General features: G+C 37.4%; 1 protein-coding gene across 1 annotated transcript; it reads left to right on the top strand.

The window, feature by feature from the left end:
- Positions 1-595: 595 nt before the first annotated feature.
- Positions 596-21,916, top strand: LOC148694483 (disease resistance protein At4g27190-like). Its single transcript, XM_088699667.1, has 7 exons — positions 596-1,047; positions 6,707-6,804; positions 14,957-15,038; positions 15,156-17,832; positions 19,440-19,997; positions 20,178-21,008; positions 21,198-21,916. The coding sequence occupies exons 4-7, from the start codon at positions 15,193-15,195 to the stop codon at positions 21,399-21,401; spliced, it is 4,233 nt and encodes a 1,410-aa protein (XP_088555793.1). The 5' UTR covers positions 596-1,047; positions 6,707-6,804; positions 14,957-15,038; positions 15,156-15,192; the 3' UTR covers positions 21,402-21,916.
- Positions 21,917-23,437: the final 1,521 nt, after the last annotated feature.

Below are 23,437 nucleotides of genomic sequence, written 5' to 3'. Positions count from 1 at the left end.
ACTTTCAACTGCCCAATCTCAGGAGGGATTTGACCAGAAATCTTTTTGCCGCTCATTCTCATATGAAGATTTGTTCATCAACAAAGGGAAGCTGAAGAGCTAGAGAGAGGGGAGGCAGGTCGAAAGTCTGGAGAGACAATGAAAGAGAAAAAGAGAGCTGGGATGCAGAGAAGCAGGTAAAGGCAAAACCCAAGTGGGTGATCAGCTATTTGGAAAAAAGACGGGGGAATGTTAAAGAAGAGTTGACGGAAATGTTAAGTTTGGGTTGAATCCTAATAGACTTTATCACAAGGGTTTAAATCTGAATTTTTTTACCACGGGATTATCTTCTAATTACCCTATCACCACGAAGAATAATCCAATTTAGTCTATTCTTTTCAACAATTGCGTTGAGGAACCAAATGCCAGAATAAGTCCTCTCTTTAATCTTTTTTACAATTGCATCGAGGAACCAAATGCCAGAATAAGTCCTCACATTAGTCTTTTTCACAATTCCACCGATGAACCAAATGCTAGAATAAGTCCTCACATTAGTCTTTTTCACAATTCCACCGATGAACCAAATGCTAGAATAAGTCCTCACTTCAGTCTTTTTTAATTGCATACTACGTTGGGCATTCTCTATCGTACTACATTGTCTCTCTCATGCATTCATTATCTCATCTTCTTCTGCTAACGGAGTTCTTCTTCCCATAGCCCTTCTCATTGTTTGCTCCATCTTCTAGTAAACACAGTTGTGTGGTTTAGTTTCTTCATTGCAGCAACCTTCTTTTGCTTTACTTCTAAAAGTGAAAAATCAAATTCGAAAACCAAAAGAACAAAAAAATATTACGTCGTGTCAATTTCTTTGTTTTCCTGTGTCTCTTGATTTCATTTTCTGCCAATTTCAACTCCCTATAAATCCGTTTTGCTTGCAAAGATAAAAAAAAATCCCAAAAAAAAAAAAAAAAAAGAAGACATTACATACTCTATGTTCAACTTCATTTACTAGACCGATTGTGCTCCGATGCTCTGTAGGCAAAGGTATCTGGAAAGATAAGGTAAAAGGTACGTGTTTCGATTTTTTCTTGTTTTTATTACATTCCTCTACTCTTTATGGGTTTTTAGTTGTTTGAGCGGATTTGTCAGTTTTGTTTAATCCGAATTATTGCTTTACTAGTTAAGTTGAGATTCAAGTCCAACAACTGTCAAATCTGAGTTGTACACATTGTCTATGAAATATTAGGATGGTATAGGAAACGCTAATAAAAAAAGTCAACCTTTGGTCAAAGTGCCGTCCGTACAGTTCTAAATCCTAAAATCTTTAATCTAAAGTCTATGAACTTCAGGTTCACAAACGTAAGTTTCTGCAAGTTACATATAGCATCAACAATAATCTTTTATATATAAAGATAATGGAAAAGGTGAATAGTATTTTGGTGTCACCAAGCTTCAACAAAAAGTATTTGGACAAAAATGCCTCCAAGACAAAAAACTACAAAGGCATCCCAAAATAATACATCAAATAAGGTAGACGCATTTTGTAACATCCCACATCGCCCAGAGGAGTGATCCTTAAATGTATATTCTCATCCCAACCTAGCACGAGGCCTTTTGAGAGCTCACTGGCTTCGAGTTCCGTAGGAACTCCAAAGTTAAGCGAGAAGGGGGCTAGAGCAATCCCATGATGGGTGACCCACTGGGAAGTTGCTCGTGAGTTCCTAAAAATAAAACCGTGAGGGAATGGTAAACCCAAAGCGGACAATATCGTGCTACGGTGGTGGAGCGGGCCCGAGAAGTGATCCGCCCCAGGCCAGGATGTGACAATTGGTATTGGAGTCTAACCCTGGCCGCGTGTGTGTCTACGAAGCATCGGGCCCCTAAGGGAGGTGGATTGTAACATCCCACATCGCCCAGAGGAATGATCCTTAAATGTATATTCCTATCCCTACCTAGCACGAGGCCTTTTGGGAGCTCATTGGCTTCGGGTTCCGTAAGAACTCCGAAGTTAAGCGAGAAGGGGGCTAGAGCAATCCCATGATGGGTGACCTACTGGAAAGTTGCTGGTGAGTTCCTAAAAACAAAACAGTGAGGGAATGGTAAGCCCAAAGCGGACAATATCATGCTACGGTGGTGGAGCGGGCCCGGGAAGTGATCCGTCCCGGGCGGGGATGTGACAATTAGTATCAGAGCCTAACCCTGACCGCGTGTGTGCCTACGAGGACGTCGGGCCCATAAGGGGGTGGATTGTAACATCCCACATCACCCAAGGGAGTGATCCTTAAATGTATATTCTCATCCCTACCTAGCACGAGACCTTTTGGGAGCTCACTGGCTTCGGGTTCCGTAGGTTAAAAGCACTGAATGCCTTTTCATGAAATTGTGTTCCGTAAAAGTTAAACACCAAACTCGCATCTGTAGGCAAATCCTATCAAATAAGCGCCTTAAAGGCAAACCCAGAAAGGGGACATGCATACTTATATGTGTAGTGCCCACAAGCATACTTATCTGTTCCTTTATGTAATTTCTTCACATATCAAAGACCAAACTTGCCTTATCCTTTCTGTATATTTATAATTCAAGTAAACATGAAGATGGAAGCAGCCACATATTTTCAAAGAAATACATATATCTCAAAATCACACTTCAATAGTCTAGATTCATGCAAGATATAATCCACGTGCATACTTAGATCAATCAAACAAGATTTGGATTTGCCACCACAAATGGAGAAATCCATTTAGACGGTACCCACATTTGGTTTTAGCCTATATATACATGTATCTGCTTATACTTACACAATCAAATTTAAAATCGTGGTGGTGCCAGATCGAAACAGTATACCCTTTCATTGTCAAACACAGACATCATCAGGGTTAATAAGTTAGCCAAGGTAAAGTCAAGAACCACTAAACAGTTTCCATGGACATTCTCCTCATGCATATATATATTATCACTTCTATCAAAACATACAAGTACTTTCGTCTACAAGTATATATCTCATTATAGAATAGAATGCTTTGAACATGTGTGTTTATTCTTCTCATTCAGAGATATATATATAATCATATACAATCCTATTGTAAACAAGAAAGAATAATTACAAGATAATTACAAGACAATATCTCCTAAACTAGGAAATCCATGATTAAAGGGATCTCGGAATAATAGGAAATCTATACAAAGTCAACACTCCCCCTCAAGTTGGTGCATATATGTCATACATGCCCAACTTGTCCAAAAACCTTGAGAATTTCTCACTAGAGCTTAGTGAGTATGTCTGCCACTTGGTCCTCGATCCTGATTGGAGGAACTTCAAGTACTTTACCTTCTAGCTTTTCTTTAATGAAGAATCAATCAACTTCCACATGCTTAGTCCTATCATGTTGTACCAGATTATGAGCAATATCTCGCGCAGCTTTGTCGTCACAGAATAGCTTCATTGGCTGATTATGTCTAACCCCTAAATCTTGTAACAAGAACTTAAGCCACAAAAGTTCACAAATGCCAAGAGCCATACTTCTATATTCAGCCTTTGCACTAGACCGTGCTACTACATTTTGTTTCTTACTTCTCCACGTCACTAGATTACCACCCACAAAGGTAAAATATCCAGATGTTGAACGTCGGTCATCTATCGAACCTACCCAATCAGCATCAGTATATCCTGCAATTCTAAAATGCGCAGTCTTTCTAAACAAAAGTCCCTTTGTTGGACTTCCTTTAAAGTAGCACAATATCCTCATAACCGCTTGCATATGTTGTTCACCGGGATCATGCATAAACTGACTAACCATGCTCAAAGTATGGGCAATATTTGGTCTTGTATGGGCCAAGTACATTAATCTTCCTACCAACCTCTAATATCTTCCTTTGTCTACCGGTACTTGATTCGGATCTAAACTCAACTTCATCCCTTTAGCCAATGGAGTAGTGACCGGCTTGCATGCTGACATCCCGGTCTCTTTCAACAAATCAATAATATATTTTCTTTGGGACAAACATATCCCAGACTTGCTTCTCGATACCTCAATCTCGAGGAAATATTTCAGAGACCCAAGGTCCTTCATTTTGAACTCTGTGACAAATACTTCCTTAGTTCCGATTGCTCAACCAGATGATTTCTGGTAACCATCATGTCGTCCACATATACAATGAGTGTCGTAATCTTCTCATTCTTGCGCTTTAAGATTAAAGTATGATCCCAATTGCTTTGTCTATACCCAAACACCTTCATTGATTTAGTGAACCTACTGAACCACGCCCTTGGTGACTGCTTCAACCCATATAATGATTTTTTAAGCCTACATACCTTTCCCTTTCGCATGTCTGTTTTGGTACATCTTGGTGGAAGGTCCATATAAAATTCTTTGGTTAGGTCTCCATGTAAGAACCCATTTTTTACATCAAACTGTTGCAGCGGCCAATCTAGGTTTGATGCCAGAGATAATAGAAATCGAACGGTATTGATCTTAGCTACTGGCGCGAAGGTGTTCGTGTAGTCTATGCCATATTTATGAGTGTATCCCTTTGCCACTAATCTCGCTTTAAACCAATCAACCGTTCACTCTGCCTTGTACTTCACTGTATATACCCATTTACATCCCACAGGTTTCTTGCCTTTTGGCAAGTCCGACAGTTCCCATGTAGTATCCTTCTTCAGCGACCTTAGTTCCTCATTCATTACTTCTTTCCATCTAGGATCCGCTAGGGCATCCTGCACACTGTTAGGAATATATACAATAAACAATTGATTCACAAATGACTTATTTGATTCAGACAAGTAATAGGTAGACACATAGTTGTTTAATGGGTACCTCACTCTCGGGTTCTGGGTTGATTCATTCGCTGAATATTTAGTTTTACACTTAAGGTTTGCCTCGTAAGTGGGTTTAGGAATACCTCGGTTACTCCGTTCCAGGAGACTACAGAGTTATGGTCCATCTAGCATAGCAGACAATTGGTTATGAGAATCACTGAGAGACGAGTCTGCATGTATTATTTCGTCCAAAATTGTGGGTTCCAACTGCCATTGATTACCATCATCAATCACCTCGGACTGTGCTCCGATTTGCTCTAAGGGAATCATGTCTTCCTCCCTCTTAGGCTCGGTAGTAAGTTATCGCACCGTGGCCTCCAACTCGTTGACAGGCGGCTGTGCAGTGGCCTGCTGTTCGACAATGGGCTGCTGTGCAGTTGTCTCTTCCTCGGCAATGAGCTACTATGCAATAGCTTGCTGCTCAGCAGTGGGTTTTTGTGCAGTGGCTTCTTCCTCAGTTCCATAATTAAACGTCCGAACTTCATCGCCTTGAAACTCCCCTTGAAGTAAGGACTTAGAGGAACCAAAATACATCTCATTCTCATGGAAAGTGACATCGGAAGTGATAAACAATTTCTTGGTTGGAGGGTGATAGCAACAATAACCCTTTTGAGTAGTAGCATACCCCATAAAAATACAATGAAGATCTTGAGGTCTTAGTTTGTTTTGCCGTTGGGAGGAGTGCACGTGGACAAAGGCCACGCATCCAAGGACTCGTAGGGGAAGGTTAGGAACTGATGGACAATTTGTCAGAGACAGAAGGGTTTGAAACGATGTCTGAAAGTCCAGGGTACGGAAACCTAAGATTAAAGGGATCCCGGAATAATAGGAAATCTATATAAGTCAACAGTTATAAGGCAGAGTAAAATCAGAGAACTCACAGAGATGAAAATATGAAAATGACAACATAGTTTTCTCCAGAGTTGCAACCATGATTGTGCATATGAAACAAAAGTATTAAATAGACATGCCATTTTTGTTTGTCTCTCAGTTTTCCTTTACCAGAAGGTACTGACTTGTTGCTTAATAATTGCCAAACTTTATATATCATACTATGCAAAAGGCACAAATCAAGTAAAGACTAATGCTTACCTTACATTTTGCTTCCCGTAAACTGCATATACATCTTGCAACCACATTTTCACATTTTCTAATAATTCCATAGATAAACTTCTGTCTTTAGATTGTTGGAGCAATATTAGAAAATATGAAAAAATAACAATATAATTCCAATGATAATAATCAAATTCACAACATCAATTATACATGAGATTAACTTAAACAACTAGAGAGAAAGTTTGAAAAACTGATAAACTTGGAGATTGAGGCTTGCATAAATGCAATGTCCTAAAGATAGAATTCCCGCCCCTACTCTTGTGCTTGTAGTTCAGTAGGCGTTCATTTCCCACTATTCAACAATCTATAATCCGAAGTCGAAGCACTTCAATCTTCGAACTCTAGCGGACTTTATATATTTCATACTCTCAAGACACGACTTAGAAGGCAAACAAAGAATGAGAGAAACAAAGTGGGGAAACCCTATTTCTCTAGAGTAAAAATTAACTCTAATTTTCTATTGTGCAATACCAATGGTTCCATGGGTTTATATAAAATCCAATTTCTATTTATTAAAGTGATGTAATTTTTCATCTATAAGTATACATCACTTATCAAGGGAATGCACCTAAATAACATAGCATGTCTAAGAAATATGATTAACACTATTTTTCATTCAATTATTAAAATTATATATTAAAATTTCATATTATAATATATAATTCCCAACAATGTTTTCAACTTTTATTCCAACAACATGAAAGGTTACTGACACCTTCAGATTTCCTGTATTCCTACTCTATAATTCTTTTCACACTTTCGTTTTTATGTTTTCTCTGATTTTAATTGCAGCTTGTTAGAAGAAAATAAAGAGTTACGCATGCCTCCTCCGTTCTTAATTGTATAATTGCAGCCTGTTCTTACTTGTTTAAGCTTAAGAAGAAAATAAGGTATGTCCTTCCGTTTCCTTCTTTGACTTCATTCTGTGTATTACTTCTCAAACTGTTAATTCAAGGGTTGGCGCGTCTTTAGATTTTCTGTATAATATTCATGGGAAGTGTTCTGTTGGATACTTGGTAATTTTGATTAGAAATATTCCTCTGCTCTCCTTCCTTCTCATGCTGCTCTCTTCTCTCTGCGAAATCTGATTGAAAGTTCTTGAAAATATTCATCATCATTTTCTAAAAGATATTGCTGGGTCTGTGCAATATTCCTGCAAGGAAAAAGGAAAACCCTACTCCTGTATGAAGAAGGCAATCAATTTTTTTGCAATTTGGCTTTTTTTCTTTCCCTTCTTCGGTTCCTCTACCCTTTTTCCATTCTCTTTTCTTCTATTTTTCTTTTCCTGTGTTCTGTTGTTCGGTATAGCTGAAAGAAGAGTACAACAATTGGTGCTCCTGATGTACACCACTCGTCCGTGTAGTGTTAACAAATTACAGAATCAAACTCCTATATATATATATATATTTTTTTTTAACAAACGATATTATCTACAATGGAGGACGCGAGCTAGTCTTTTAATGGGCCAGCAATAATGGAGTTCAAATTCGTCTTCGAGAATTAAACCACCTCTCACTTCCAAGTGAAGAAGAATATCAATAGATCGTAGTACTAAGGGCTAGTTTAGTATTGTTATGCTTTAAAAAAAAAAAAAAAAAACTGATTTTGATGTGCTGTGAGAATGAACCATTATAAAATAAAGTTGTTGAGTGTCTAATAATTTATTTTTTTTTTTTTGTAAAAGTGCTTTTAACAAAAAATTAGTGTTTGAGTGTTTGGTAAACTTTTATATAAATTACTGTGAATATGTTAAAATGACTACAATGGATATGGGATTTAACGTAATATAATAATTGTCACATAGAATAACTAGGGCAATGATTGTAATTTTGTAAAATATGTAGGGATATACATGCCATTTGAAAATTTCATCAAATGAGCATCTATGATTTGAAAAAAAAAACACTTGTTTTTTAAAAGCATGGTAAACCCTGCTTGTACTTTTCTATGTTTTTCTACTGCCATTGACAACATTTTTTAAAAACTTTTTTTTTTTTTTTAACGGAACACATTTGATGTTCCAGATTTTTTAGTAAGCTACTTTTTTTCTAAAGTACCACAATCCTAAACCAGCCCTAAGTGGCCAAACTCTAATATCATTAGACTAAATAGTCTTGTGAAATTACGTTACTACCCTTATCTTTTTTCTTGTGATAGATGATTAAATAATCTTTTCACCCTCTTTTGGTTGACAAAGAGGGTTCTATTTATTTGTAGTTTAGATGTGGTAATGTCAAAGAAGAAATAGCACTTCAAAGGGACGAAGAGAAATAGATTTCACGTTGAACTATTTGTCCAGAAGAATGAATTCTCCTTTTATAGACATTTATTGTACCCTTTTCACATTACTCTCTATATAATTTAATTAATATTTCTCTTAAAATCAATCAAAAGTTCATTTGTACTCCAAGAACTATTTGGAAAGGGGGTGTGCGGCTTCTCACACACCATTTGTTAATTTTTGTCTGTTGATCTTCTTCAATTCATCTGATCCCACGGTCAAAATTTAGAAGGATATGTGAGAAGTAAAATGAGGTGTGTGGATATCACACCCCTTGAAAAATTGTGATGGACTTGTAAATCGTACGTACACTGATGATCTCGAAATAATATAACATTCCTTTTGCTTTTGCTATGGAGTTGTCTCGAAAAGAAAGCATAAACAAAACGAAAAGAGTTATAAACTTTTCGATTAGGAGCTCCGGTATGTACTTTTTTTCGTTGTATAATATTGTTTGAAAATTATTATTTGTATTCTAAAAATTAAATTGTGCAAAAATTTAATTTTATTTGGAAAATGTTATTTTGATTTAAGAATTGTTATTTGCACTTCAATTTCTTGCTACAACCACCATGTCCACCAACACTGCCGCTATCTTATACATTGCAAAATCATTACTACCAAACACAAAATCATTACTTTTCATTATATATGTCTCTAAACTGCATATTAATATAACCTTGTTTGTCAACCAAAAATTAATAAAATTACTATTATACCCTTTTATACATAATTGAGATTAGATTAGAAAAAAATATAGGCATTAAAGTAATTCACACAAACAAGTTTTTTTTTCCCTCACTACAAGTCACCATAGTTTTACTCCTACACTTCTTCTCTCCCACTCCCTACTTTTCCCCTTTTTAATTCCAATTCTTTTTTAAATTGTACTTTGATCACATATACAATGTATTTTTAATTTGAAAACAAGATCTACATGATTCATCTAGAAAGCAAGATACTTACCTCAAATAAACTAGTATTGCTTCATAATTTTGTAATTTAACCATCACCAAGGTATTACAAAAGACAATCTCACAATCAACACATTTAATAAAATGTGTAGAGTTTTCCTACTAAAATAAAACTATAAGTTCACTTAATTTAAAATTTCACAAACTAGCTAGAAACTATAAGTTCACTTAATTTAAAATTTCACAAACTAGCTAGTCTAGTGTTTTATCTATTGGGTTGATGACACACCCCGACCGAGATCAGGGCATGCTGGCCGTCACGAGGAAGAAACGGAACCATGTGCACAGTGCGGAAGCTACTAAATAATAATAAAAGTACGAATAAATAAAAACCAGCTATACACAAGGTAAGAACATACATGTGCAAGCGTAAGTGTGGAAACAAAGTTCAGAGAACGAAGACCTAATGCAGTCCAGGAGAAACGATACTATATACACACACCCAAAGGTGGTCCTACACTGGTGATAATCTGTCAGATATGCCGGGAAAACCCTCTGGGGAGCCACCAAAAGTGCTAGCCAACTAGAACTTGGAAGGGCGCAAAACAGAAAGTGTGAGTGGGCAAAAACAAAGCTTTTCAAAAACCATTTCATAAACAAGGTTTTAACCCCTCGCCGTAAAACCTGTATACTTCCCAGAAAGTATAATAAATATATACATATAAGTCATGCTCATAAATATGTCATGCCAAATGTCTCGAGATAAAATGCAAGTACTCAGGTAACGCCAAAACAATGTCATGTAATCTGGCAGCCGGAGTCACCTAACGTGACCTATATGGCTGAATATAGATCTCAAATCTCCATCTCACTAACTATACCTGCACACGAGTCGGAACCACCTAAAGTGGTCTGTACGACAGGACTGGGTGTATAATGAGTACGCTCAAGTGCTACGATCACGTGAAGGCTGGGCGAATAATCGCGGGTCATCTACGAGTCGGAACCACCTAAAGTGGTATGTATGACAAGACTATGCACCTAACTTGGATCCAAGATGAGCGTATGATGCGGGAGGTGAACATCACGTGAAGAACTGTGCCCAACTCTGGGCGGGAGCACTAACACCGGGGGTGCAGGTTATGAGCTCTCTATGCATCTCAAATCACTACTGAACATGAATATAACCATAACTTACCTGGCACTTACATGTGCGTCCGCAACACTAACATACAATACATATATGTATACTAATAATGCATAAACAAACGGCAACAATATGCATGGCATATAAAGGTATAAACGTTTCAATTCATTTTCTGGGAAAAACATAAGTATATAGGTATATACGGAAAACCAAAAGCCCACTCACTGGTATGTAGAAGGGTCGTAACCCCTTTGCCTCGAGTGACCGCGCTCGTCCTCGGGATAGGTCTCACCTATATGCGAAACAACTATAAAAACGTTAATTTTAAAGCACATAACCAACCTCACGAAATAACTTCTCATACAATGCTCAAATGGGGTGTATTCATACACCAACGTGATCTACTCAACCTTAGGAACATCCCCATATTTTTAGAAAAATTTTCTAACTCCACACGCACCTCCACGCGCTGGCCAAGGCACGGCCACATGCGCCGCCCACGCGCAGGCACATGCCTGGCACACTGACGGCGTCAGTTAACGCCGTTAAGAATATTCCGTTAAATCTAACTGATGTCGTTAACGCCGTTAGGAATATTTCGTCCAAACTGACGGAATATTCCGTCAGTTAACGCCTTGTATCTTCTTCGTTTTTCAACCAAATGTCACAAAATTGGTACCAAAATGAAGCTTACAACAAGAGGAACAAATCCATACCACTTTCAAGCACTAAAACCCACGGAATCTCCCCGGGAAAACACCACCAACTCCAGCCAAACTTGTAACTCACGATCCCGACGTCCAAAACCTTCAAACGAACCACCCCGAGCCTCCTAAGGACTTCACCAAGTTTCCTACAAGCTTGAAATTCCCAAAAACACAAGAATTAATGTGTGCATGAACAGTGACCAAATCGGGGTATCCCGAGTTCGACGTGAAAATGAAGGTATCCTTACCTGAAATGGGTGTGGTTGAACTCCTAAGGACCTCACGAGCACGAATATGTAATTAGTTTCCTCGATCTGTGAAGGTTTCAAAGGTTTTTGGGTGTGTCCGTACAAGAAGAATAGGAATGGGAGAGAGAGAGGGCTCGGGACAGGGCAGGGAGAGAGGGTGAGTGAGTGTGGTGTGTGTGTGGTCCAAAACCAGCCAAGCAACACCCAAAAACAACCACATAATGAAACAACCATAATAAGGGCAAAATCGTCATTTCACCCCGACGGTACGAAAAATTCGGGACGGGCTGTCACAGTTGAAGTCATCAACATACTCAACCCACTCTATTCTCGATGCATCAATTTCTTGTTGAGTGTATGTAGCTTTTTCTTTGAACTGCAACAAATCACAATCAAAGAGAATGTGTGACGACAAAAAAAAAAAAAAACAAATTTCAATCATACATAATTCAATATTAATTTTCAAAGTTTATATTTGTTAATGATTACTTTATTGCAGAAGCAGGTATCCTTTATCAGCATCCCCAATTGCTGGTAGTGCATGTCCAAGTTCTTGAACTCATTGAAATATAACCCCTACCATTTTATACACATATATTAATTGAAAATAATTAGCGATTAAGATAATATTCTGAAAACGTAGTTTTCAATAATGTTAGGAACATAAACCATGTTGTATAAATTATCAACACTGACCCATAAAAATGTCAAAGTCGAAAAAAACTTATAGTTGAATGATATATAGAGTTAAATACAATCAAATAGGCTACTCATTAGGCCAGAAAGAAGTTGGAACAAAGAAGGATGCTCAGTCAAAAGTATAGTTATTTAAGAAGAATGTTTAATCCACAATTAAATGGAACAAGGAAGCTATGACAGAAATTACTTACCACGGTCGTAGTTATCTGCTTGGTACCCAAATTGTCTTCAAGGTCCTTTCAAAGCGATCAGCGTAACATGTTCTCTGTCCACTGGCTGGTCCGATCATTAACTCTTTTATAAATTAATTTCTACTAAACAGTCGTTAACTCTCTCTCTCTCTCTCTCCACTTCACGCTATACTGCCCTCTCCACTACGCACTATACTGCCCCAACCCGCTCCTTTTTCTTACCACCTTTTCTTTCTCTGCTAGTCTTTTATATGAGGATCATTAACTAACTTTTAGCTACTCAGGACATCTACATCGATAAGAACATATCGGGGATTGCATTGGGTGGAAAATTAATTAGTAAATAAGTGTTAACCGGGCTGAGCCGGTAAACTAAGACCATTTTTTACCTGATTTCTCGCCGAGGCAGTTCATAATCATGTCAAGAAAAAAGAATCTATTAGTGTCCCTCTGTGCAGCCAAATTGCAACCCTGTTTCAAAAATCTTTTAAATATATTTGACAAATGTGTAAACGAAATGAAATCAAAACTGAAATTCACAATCTAACTAAAGTTAATATAGCACACAAATAGCACATTAAAATAAACAAAGTTGAAATTTACATTTGACAAATTTTAAAAGATGCACAAATCAAATCAAATAAAAAAAATTCAAAGAAATATAAAAAATATGAAAGAAATATAACAACCTACAGAAGTGGAGATACCAATAAATGCAAAATTCCAAGCACTGCAGCAAAACCTATCTAATAATAATCTAATAATCCAACCACAAAAATACATATACGTTGATGTATGTGTGTGTGTGTGTGTGTGTGTGTGTGTACACATAGGGTTTGCAAAAGTTCAAGCGCATACCTTTAAAGGGCGAAAACTGCTGGCAGATAAACGCAAAGTAAAAAAATCAAATAAACTAAAAAAAAAAAAAGAATTGATGGTTGTTGGTTTGACAATAATGGGATGGAATAATTTCACAATATGCTAATTTAGTTTTTTATCATTTCACGAAGAGTGTCAAATTGATGAATAGGATTGAAAGGAAGACAAGATGCTGGGTGAAAATGAGATTTGAAAAAAGTAGAAGAGCACTGAGCTTTTAGGGTTTGAGGGAGTGAAAAAGAGATTTGAAAGAACAACCAAACCGGGTAGTTGGGGGAGATCATTGAGAAAGTGGGGAATTCACATTGGGTAAAAACGATAAACATCACGTTTGTTTTTTCACTCATGTCTCTTTTTTTTTTTTTTTAATAAATTGCGTCATGTTATTATTTTAATAACATTTTTAATAAAAGAATGTCATTAAAAACTTTATCAAGTGTCATGAAAACCCTATTTTGTAGTAGTGGAAGCACTAAGGATTAGGCTACCTCATAACTCTAGGGACAAAAGAAAAATTAATTTCGAAACACAATTGAAGTTGTCACTAAATGCTTAATAAAATGAAGAAAACCAAGTTGAGAAAAGCTTGAGCATTTCTTGCTCTTCCGCACCTCTGTTCGTCGAACTTGTCGTCTCCTGAATAATGATCAGTTGTCCTCTTCTTTTCCTTATGTTTTCATTTTCTTCTCCCTAACCGACAATTGCTTAAAGTTCATTTCTTGACAACATTTGAAGAGAAAAACATAAAAACTCTTCGATTATCTGCGCGCCACTTTATACATTAAAGACACCTCGATTAATTTTTTCATTTGACAATGTCTTCTCTTGTACCTTTGGTCTACTTGAGGCTGATTACTGCAATGTTCCCTTCTTTAATTATCTGGGACAATAGTTGGGTACTAAATAGTCAGTATCCAAAATATTAACGACATGAAGTGGCCCAATGAGAACAAAACATCTGTTACAATTTTTAATTTATAAACGTGTAACCAAACACAATATTAACATCACATCCAAACATCCCCTTTCTTCCTCAACGCCTCCCTCTTCCAGCCTCACTCCTCGCTTTCTGCCATGGTTTCAGCGCCAGAAACCTTGTCCTCTCCAACGCTTCCGGTAACCTCGTCTCCTCCATCGGTGCCACCCACTTCTCCTCCAACCTTTTTCTGTCGACGACCCTGCCCCAAAATCCTCATATTCTTTATCGTGGAAGCCATGGCAGCACTCCGTCGTCGTCGTCGTCGGACTTCTCCGTCATGGAATTCACGGCAATATAGAAGCCCAAATTTCCCCAAATAATTTCAACCTCCTTCGTGATTTTTCTTCTGGGTGAAATTTCCTTCGTAAGTCTCTGGAACTTTTAAACACACAACCAAACAGCTCCTTTCTTCCTCCCTGCAACTTTTTCACCCTTTTTCCTCCATCTCCCTTCGTCTAGGACCAGTCAACATGGCTGCCATTATCAGACACTCGGCAGCCTCCTAGCTCTGCTCGACCTTTCAGAGCGAGGTTGTCTCTGTTCCTAACCTCGCGTTGCTCGAGCTCATGACTGCCTGGATTTCGCAGTTGATGGCCTCAGATTTCTTTCGTAAACTAGAGCTCGTCATGAGCCTCTGGAACTCGTCGAGCCTTGGCAGAGTAAGTTCGCTCAGCTCCTGAGAATCGGGGGTCAACTCCATCGTACCATCTAGATTAGTAGCTCTGTGGTACAAACTTCAACGAGCCTTGGTGGTCTTCAACGAGCAAATCGTTCTCTGCCTCATGCACCGGCTTTAACCGGGCAGATATCGTGTTTGTTAAAATGCCTCAGTGAAAGTAAAAGCAGATTATATATGTTTTAAGATTTGAAAACAGTTACCTAAATTCCGTACCAAGCAAGTCTTTTTAGTGTAATAATTGTATGTGAAAACTTGTTCATGGTCTCGACTTCTACCTTGCAAGTGTGGAATAACCTTCTTTTTGCTTTTACTATGCAGATTTCTCCAAAAGCAAAAGAAAACCAAAAGATTTGCGTACTGCTCTGTTTTTCTTCAAGCGTAGCCTTGATCATGAGCTAAGGTATGACCTATTGTTTTATTTTTTATTTTTTTTAATTTCATCTGCTTTGAAAATAAAGGATTCCTTTCTCGTATGTTGAATTTATTTATTTATTTAGGATTCGTATATATTCAACAGATCGGAGAAGCAGACGAATTGGTAAGTTGAAGGTGCCATGGCGATGGACATACTCACTGCAATTATTCCTACAATAATTGACTACACAGTTAGACCACTTGGACGGCAAGTGAGTTATGTCATTTTCTGCAAAAGCAACCTTAAAGATCTAAGGAGTGCATTGAAGAAATTTGATGCTGTCAAACAAAGGATGAACCATGACGTTGAAAAAGTCAAAAGAAAAGTTAATCAAAAAGTGGAAGCTGATGTCCGGAACTGGCAGACAGAAGCAGATGAGATCTCTCGAGAGGCAGAAGCATTATTGGATGATGAAGGCCGTGTAAAGACAAAGTGTCTCTATATATGTCCTAACCTGATATCCTATCATCAGCTCAGCAGAAAATCAACTAAATTGGTGAGAAAGATTGAAGAACATGAAAATAAAAACAAGTTTCCCACTATTTTTTACAATGCTGCCTTAGAAGACATATCTGCCATAGCCTCCGACGAGTACATGGCCTTTGAATCAAGGACTTCAATGGTGAGGGATATCATTACGGAACTGAAAAAACCTGATATCAACAAGATTGGTGTGTATGGATTACCGGGCGTTGGGAAGACAACACTTGCCAAAGAGGTTTACAGAGAAGCTGTGAAAGAGAAGTTATTTGATGATGTGGTTATAATACTAAATGTCAAAGAAAAAAAAGACAACGAAGAAATTCAAAAAGAAATTGCTGAAAAGTTTGATAGGGACGATGAATCTCTGAAAATGGGAACAAGGGCGAATCTCCTATGGGCCAAGATAAAAGATAGGAAGACTCTTATCATTTTAGATGATGTTTTGGGAATAATTGACTTGGAGGTTGTGGGACTTGTTGGCGTGCCGACTTGTAATTTATTGTTAACCTCTAGAGATCAAACAGTTCTCTATGAGATGGGCATGCAAAAGTGTTTCCAACTTGGCCTTTTAAGTGAAGAAGAAATTTGGAGGTTGTTTGAGAAGATGGCAGGTGACGTGGTTAAAGACGACCGTATACGGAAAGTAGCAACCCAACTAGCAAGAAGATGTGGAGGTTTGCCGGTTTCAGTTGTTACAGTTGCAAGGGCTTCAAGAGAAGATAGTCTTTTAGAGGTATGGAAAGATGCATTGAGGCGCTTCAAAAGCTTGGACAAGGACGGACCAGCAGAAAAAGCAAAATTTGCTATAGAGTGGAGTTACAATCGGTTGAAGGGTGACGAGCTTAGGCCATTATTCTTGCTATGTGGAGTTATTGAAGGGGGGAGCTGTAGTATTTCTCTCAGTGACTTGTTCAAGTATAGTATGGGTTTGGGTTTGATAAAAATTGTTGATACAGTGGAAGATGCATGGAATTCATTGCATGCACTGGCTGCAAAACTAAAAAATTCTTGCCTATTGCTGGATAGTTACGACAATAGTACTGTTAGAATGCACGAGCTTGTTCGAGATGTTGCTATCTGGGTTGCATCCGATGATAAAAATGCCTTTTCAAAAGCATATGGAGATGAGGTGAAAGAATGGCCCGCTGAGGATTTATTTAAAAAGTACACTATGATCTCCTTAATATCTTGCAAAATCCCTAGACTTCCTGAAGTACCTTGGGAATGCCCAGAATTAAAATTGTTGGTCTTGGAGAATGATGATATTGGCGACTCCGAGGAAATCCCAAGCAAATTTTTCGAAGGGATGAAAGAACTCAAAGTGTTGGATGTAACCAAATTCCATATTCCGTCACTACCTCCATCTCTTCAATCCCTAAAGCATCTCCAGACATTGTGTTTAGATCATTGCGAGTTGGTAGACATAACTCTTGTTGGACAGCTAACAAACTTGAAAATTCTTAGCCTGATATACTCCAAGGTTAAAGAGTTGCCCAAAGAAATAGGGCAATTGACTCGGCTACAATTATTGGATTTGACCGGTTGCTCTGAACTTGTTCTGATCTCACATGGTGTTATATCAAGCTTGACAAGACTAGAAGACTTGAGGATGGGAATAGAAAGCTTCAAGCAATGGGAGGGTGAAGGTTTGGTCGATGGCAGAAGAAGTAATGCTAGCGTTTCAGAGCTGAAGCACTTATCTCATCTATCTGCATTGGACATACACATTCCTGATGCTAACCTTCTTCCAACCAACTTGTTCTCTGAGCTAGAAAGATACACGATACTTATCGGTGATTGTTGGGTATATCCTGACATCCATCCAACCTCCTCGAACATGCTAAAACTCAAGCTTACAAGTGGAAATCAGTTCGACCGAGGTATAAAGTTGTTGGTAAAGAAATGTGAGCAATTGTACTTGGATGGGATGGAGATTGAGAATATCATTTCCTATCTATTTGACAGTGAAGCTATTAATCAGCTGAAGCAGCTCCATGTCCAAAACAACGACGAAGTTAAGTATGTGTTTAACTACGTCAAATTGAGTTATTCTCATAATGCCTTCTCCAAGCTGGAATCTCTAGCTCTTGAAGACCTTGTGAGTTTGGAAAGTGTATGTTATGGGCAACTCATAGGCGAGCATTTCCGAAAGTTAAAATCTTTGACACTTCGGAATCTACCAAAGCTTATTGGTTTCTCTTCCAAAAACAAGCAACTAACGACTGCTACAGAAGCCGACGAAATCGTTACGGAGGATGAAGTTGGTGGACCACCGAGACTCTTCAATAATGGGGAGGTACTTTCTTAGTTACTTTTCTAGCAAAATGGTTGCATGATTCTTTCTCCAAATAGCCTTCTTCTTCGAATTTCGACATATAATTCTTTTTTTTTTCTTTCAATAAGAAAAAAGATACAAATGCTTAAGATTTTTTTTTTTTCATAAGAAAAAACGATTTAAATAATATATTATGTTATTAGGTTTTGATATTAAGATTTTTTTTCTAGGTATTTTCTAACAAGTTCAAAGCTTCTGCACCCATTTATGCATATGGCCGCTCTGTGACTTTTTAAAAATTTTGATGTCTATCCATTCACTCATCCAAACCTAAGAGAGTAAACTCCAAATAAAGTAAGGAAAAAAATACAAAAAATCAGAGCGTAGCCCAGCGTAATGGTCAAATCAAGCTCTACACAAGTTTTTATTTGTAATATCATTCAGCATGGTCAAATCAAGCTCTACACAAGTTTTTCTTTAGGTTTTGATATTAAGATGTTTTATTCCCAGAGCATTCAACTAATGAGTTCAAATATTCTGCACTTATTTATGTATGTAGACGCTCTGTGACCTTTTTAAAATTTGAAAATCTGTCCATTCACTCAACAAAACCTAACGGCGGTAACTCCAAATAAAATAAAAATATAACAATCAGATCGTAGCCCAGCCAGCGTAGTGGGTACCTCTCCCATTCCCCTTCATTCCTAACGCCACCAATCACCGCACCCTCCTCCCTCACGGACCCCCACCTCTTCAAGCACAGCGGCAGCATCTCCCTTGATGACATCATCGAGATAGCCAAGGTTATGAGGTACAGATCCATGGCCGAAGGAGTTCGCGGGAACGGTGAAGTAGATTCTCGGAACCTGATTCTCGGTGGGCTGCACGGTCAATGGCAAGGACCCAAGGATTTGCAATAGGAGATGGTCGATGGTGCGTCAGGGGAGACGCTTATATTCACAAATCTGACAGCCAATATTCCCAGATTTGGTCGTCCCCTATTGTTTGTAGGAGCAATTAAATTGAAGGGCGAGGCTTTTGGGTTTGATTTATGGATTTAAAGTGTGAAGGAGATGCAATTGATATTGCTGCTGTTTAGTTTGGGGAAGTGAGACAGAGAGGAGGATGGGCGGCTTCTTTTTTCTTACTTTTGTTTTTATTTTTATTTAATTTTACTGGGAGGACAGGGGTATTTTAGGGTTTAGATTATGGACCGGTGTCAACTAATGAAACATGTCAAAGAGGAGTCGCACTTATTTTGAGTGCAAAAAATTTGAACTCAATCATTAGAATAATTCATCATTTACCATTAAAAATATTCACAATAATATGTTTTTGGCATCAATTTAAATAAAATAGTTTTTATTTGATCGAAAATAACTAGTTTAAATTTGGAATAAAATTGACATAAATTTGGCCCTATAAAATTGACATAGTTTAGTCACTCCAATCTGTTCTTTGCTAGTTAACGAAAGTACAAAGATATACAGCTGTCTAATAGCCTAGTAGGTTACATTTTTAATATATGACCTTTACTTTATATTCACACATTTGGAACATATACGACTAACAACAATGTAAACTATAATTTCCTAAAATAAACATGAATTTTGCTCTGTGCCATGCAGGTTTTGATACCCAACTTAACAACCTTAACTGTGCATCAATGTGATAGTTTAAGATTCTTGTTTTCGAGTTCCATTGGGCAACTCAAACATCTCAAGATATCCAAATGTCAAGCACTACAATCGGTATATGACACATCATCTACCACTCAGGTGAATGGTTTTGAGTGCCCAAATCTAAATTCAGTTAACATAGACTCGTGTGATAGTTTGAAAAATATTTTTCCCGCCTCAGTGGCCAAAAATCTTAAGCAGCTAAGCAAGTTGAAGATTAAGAATTGTGATTTACTGGAGGAAATTGTTGGGAAGAAAGAAGGACCAGAAACGGCATATGAGGAGTTCGAGTTCCCTAAAGTAACATTTATGCAATTTCATAACCTGCCCCAACTTGGTAGTTTTTATCCAGGACTGCATGTTTCTAATTGGCCATCACTCAACATCTTAAAGTTCATGAAATGTGGTGGTGTGGAGATTTTGCCTGCCGAATTTTCAACATATCAAGACAAGCTTGAGTTGGGCCACCCAAGGCCAATGAAACAACCTTTCTTTTTAATTGAGAAGGTAACCATACTTGTACACAATTCTTTTGATATTCAAAATTTTATGTGATTTTTACGTACTCGTTAAACATACCCCATCAAGTAAATACAGTTATTATGTTTTTAATATTAAAGTTATTATGTGGTGTCCAGTTTTTTCAAAATATTTTAAAGCATGCTCTTACCGTTGATTATATTTCAGGATAAGTCATTCCTCAACTTGGAATACTTGGTTTTGGACGAGAACACAGAGATTTTGTATGGTCCACTCCCGGCAGAGTTGTTGAGAAAACTAAAAGGAATTAGTTTTGCTACTTCACATCCCAAGTCAGATGATTTCTTTGAGAATTTACAGAATATTGAACAGCTCCGTGTGCTCTCTGCTCCTTGGAAAGAATTAATTGTCCACGACCACCAAGGAAGTAGTAGCGGGGAAATACATGAAGTTAAGACCCTCCCACATGTAAAGATTCTGTGGCTCGGCAATATGCCGGAGCTGATACATCTAGGAAAGGAGAACTCCCAACCAGGGGGCCCTGTTTTTCCAAACTTGGAATTTCTATGCCTAGAAAAATGTGGCAGATTAGAGAATCTAGCTTCAACTTTGATATCCTTTCGGAATCTAACCACTTTGACCATATTTGATTGTCACGGACTGCAATACTTAATACCTTATTCTGTGGCTAAGAATCTGCAGCACCTCAAGAATTTGGTAGTTAAGTCCTGTGAAAGAATGGTAGAAATAGTGGCAAGCAACGAAAATGATTCAGAAAATGAGATTACTTTCAATTGCTTGATATATTTGCAACTTTCTGGTCTACCAAGTCTGCAAGGATTTTGCACCGGAAATTGCATTTTCAAAGTCCCATCCTTACCCACTTTGATTGTCGAGGACTGCCAGCTGATCAAGTTAAAGATTTCTCCTGATGGGTTACTCCAAAGTGATCCAAGACCAGAAATACTACAAATAGCAGAGGAAACTGATGATGCACTAAAGCTAAGTGATTCAAAGAAGAATGATTGTGATCAAACCGTAAGTTCTTCATTCACTAATCAAGCATCTATTAATTTCACTCTCCAATTTTTCATCTTTTTCTGAACCTTGAACCGTTAAAATTAAAAGTCTGATTTATTCATCTTATTCATAGTTCTTCAGTCAGATTTCTTATTGAACAGTTTGTGTGTTTATTTGTAATCGTCAACTAAATATATATTTTTACAGGACCAGCTGATGATTGCAGATATAAATTTAGATGTTACAATTGTAACACCCTCTACCAAAGAAGAATCCTCATTTTTTGGCTGGCATGTTAAGTTTTTCCAGGTGTGTGTGATTGCTTGTTTGTGTGTTGTATTCTTCTTTCTTTTGTTTTTCCTTTTAAAGGATGAAATATCATCCTGGGGAGCAGACTGGAAGGCTCTCTGATCTATTGGACCACACAGCACATTCCCCAGAAATCACATTGGTATGTCCAAATTTTTTGGATAGAGACAACTATGCTACTTGATGTCGTGCTATGACTGTTAGTCGTAGTTCCAAGAACAAGATGGGCACTACTCTTATCGTCAGTGACCGCCATATTGGATTTAAGCTGGCAAAGCTTCCTCCTCAAGGAAGAAGCCTTGGTTATGTGATTTCTGTGGGCTAGAGGCCAGTTCTAGCCTTGGTTATATGATTGCTTGGACCTTTTTGGCTTCGGCGTTACTGTGGTGGTTGAATCAGGGGCATTGGAGATCCTGAAGATGCAGGCTATGTTGCCTTTAGCGTTATTGTGGTTGCTACTTTCAGTATACTGTAAGAGCAACCATATAAGCTCTATAATAAACTAGCCAAGAACATAAGATTTAACTAACTAAATCACAATCATCACTCCAAATATTCTGTATATGCAAATACTGAAGTAATATCTGCAATACATACCAGCAAAACTGTTTGCCGAAGTCTTTCCCGTGTGTTCTGTCATAATAGTCCTTCATAGTTTGTTGTATGATCTCCCTATCCCACACATGGTCAAGATTGGATTTGTTTCTGTACCAACGCAAGGCTATCGTGTTTCCTCCCTCATCTGTCCTGAGCCCGACATGCATCGGCAGCAACACACATGTTCTTTACGGCATTGATCAAAGGAAAGAATAGTGCTAGACACCATATCATAACTATGTTCAACAAATTAGGATTAAGAGCCATTAGAGAAATCTACACACAACCTTCTCCTCTCTGCAAAACTCAATGCTTTCCAAGTTATAGGTAATTGGAACAATAAGAGCGTATTTTTTTGTGAGAGCAGGGGCTTGTGGTTTTTATACTACAAAATTTGGATTACCCTATAATAATCCTACAAGGAATACAAGACCAAATCCTTGTACAAGTATGAGTTCTATTCTCAAGCCAACAGTAGAGTTTCAATCCAAACCAAAGTTGAATTAACTCTTATAAACACATTAAGACCTCTTTATACCAATATGAAATAACAATGATTATTACTAAATTGTGAGAATCACACTCATACTATAACATTCTCCCACTTGAGTATGATTCACAACAGTAAATAATCATCTCAAATTCAATATAAAGGTGATCACATAAGTCATTCATCAACACACTAGTACATAGACACAACCAGCTTACATAAACCAAAACAATGAATTTATAATTGCCTCTGCAACACAAAATACAGATTTATCTTACAAATCACAATGTTCAGTTCATGTTCATAGCAATGTATCTAAGCTCAAGAGTAAACCAAGATGTCTACTCCCACTCATATAGCCCAAAATAAAAAATACCAACATTCTTGACAGTAGGCTCTTAAAATTATTCATAATTGTATGAATAGCACAGTTATATCAATCAACAGTTTTATCATATCACCAAATCTTTTGGATAACAAAAGCTTAACCTCACATACAACTTACCTATGCATTTTAAAGTATTGAACTTAAGAATCTTTTCTGTTACATCACAGAATTAACTCAAAAGTCACAACATACTTAATTTGCACTTTGTAATTATGTGAACCAATATAGCAAAACCAAATCAATTTGCTCCCACTTATCTAATATAGCAAAACCAAACCAATTTTGCTCCCACTTATCTAGGCCATACTTAACACAAACAAGTTAAGTATAAGTTAATATCAACTGTATTAACTATCAGTCATTGCAATACACTGAATGTCTTATCAATGTGATCAATTGCCGTAACCAATATGCAAACAGATTCCATGATCACATTCATCCAATTTGTATTTACAACAATGTGATTTTACTTGACTAGAACAAACACATAAATTGGTTTGCTCCCACTATATCAAGTTAAGTTTAGTTCCAGCAAATAGCACTAAACTTCTCATTACTTAAACAAATTAAGTAACATAAATAATTCAACCAATTGCTTCAATAAAACCATAAACTGATTTTTAAGCATCCATATGAATTATAATGGCTGGCCTAAATACTCTT

Source organism: Pyrus communis, chromosome 9 (assembly GCF_041283825.1).
Source record: "Pyrus communis isolate YQ-2024b chromosome 9, ASM4128382v1, whole genome shotgun sequence".
Taxonomy (NCBI): domain Eukaryota; kingdom Viridiplantae; phylum Streptophyta; class Magnoliopsida; order Rosales; family Rosaceae; genus Pyrus; species Pyrus communis.
Note: the sequence above shows the minus strand (reverse complement) of the source record. Positions and strands in the feature narration are given on the sequence as shown.

What these genes read in the sequence shown, in the direction of transcription:
- LOC148694483 (XM_088699667.1), top strand. Translation starts at nt 15,193, where the DNA reads ATGGCGATGGACATACTCACTGCAATTATTCCTACAATAATTGACTAC. An exon ending in GACTCTTCAATAATGGGGAG is followed by an intron (nt 17,833 to 19,439) that starts GTACTTTCTTAG and finishes TGTGCCATGCAG; the next exon opens with GTTTTGATACCCAACTTAAC. An exon ending in AGAATGATTGTGATCAAACC is followed by an intron (nt 21,009 to 21,197) that starts GTAAGTTCTTCA and finishes ATATTTTTACAG; the next exon opens with GACCAGCTGATGATTGCAGA.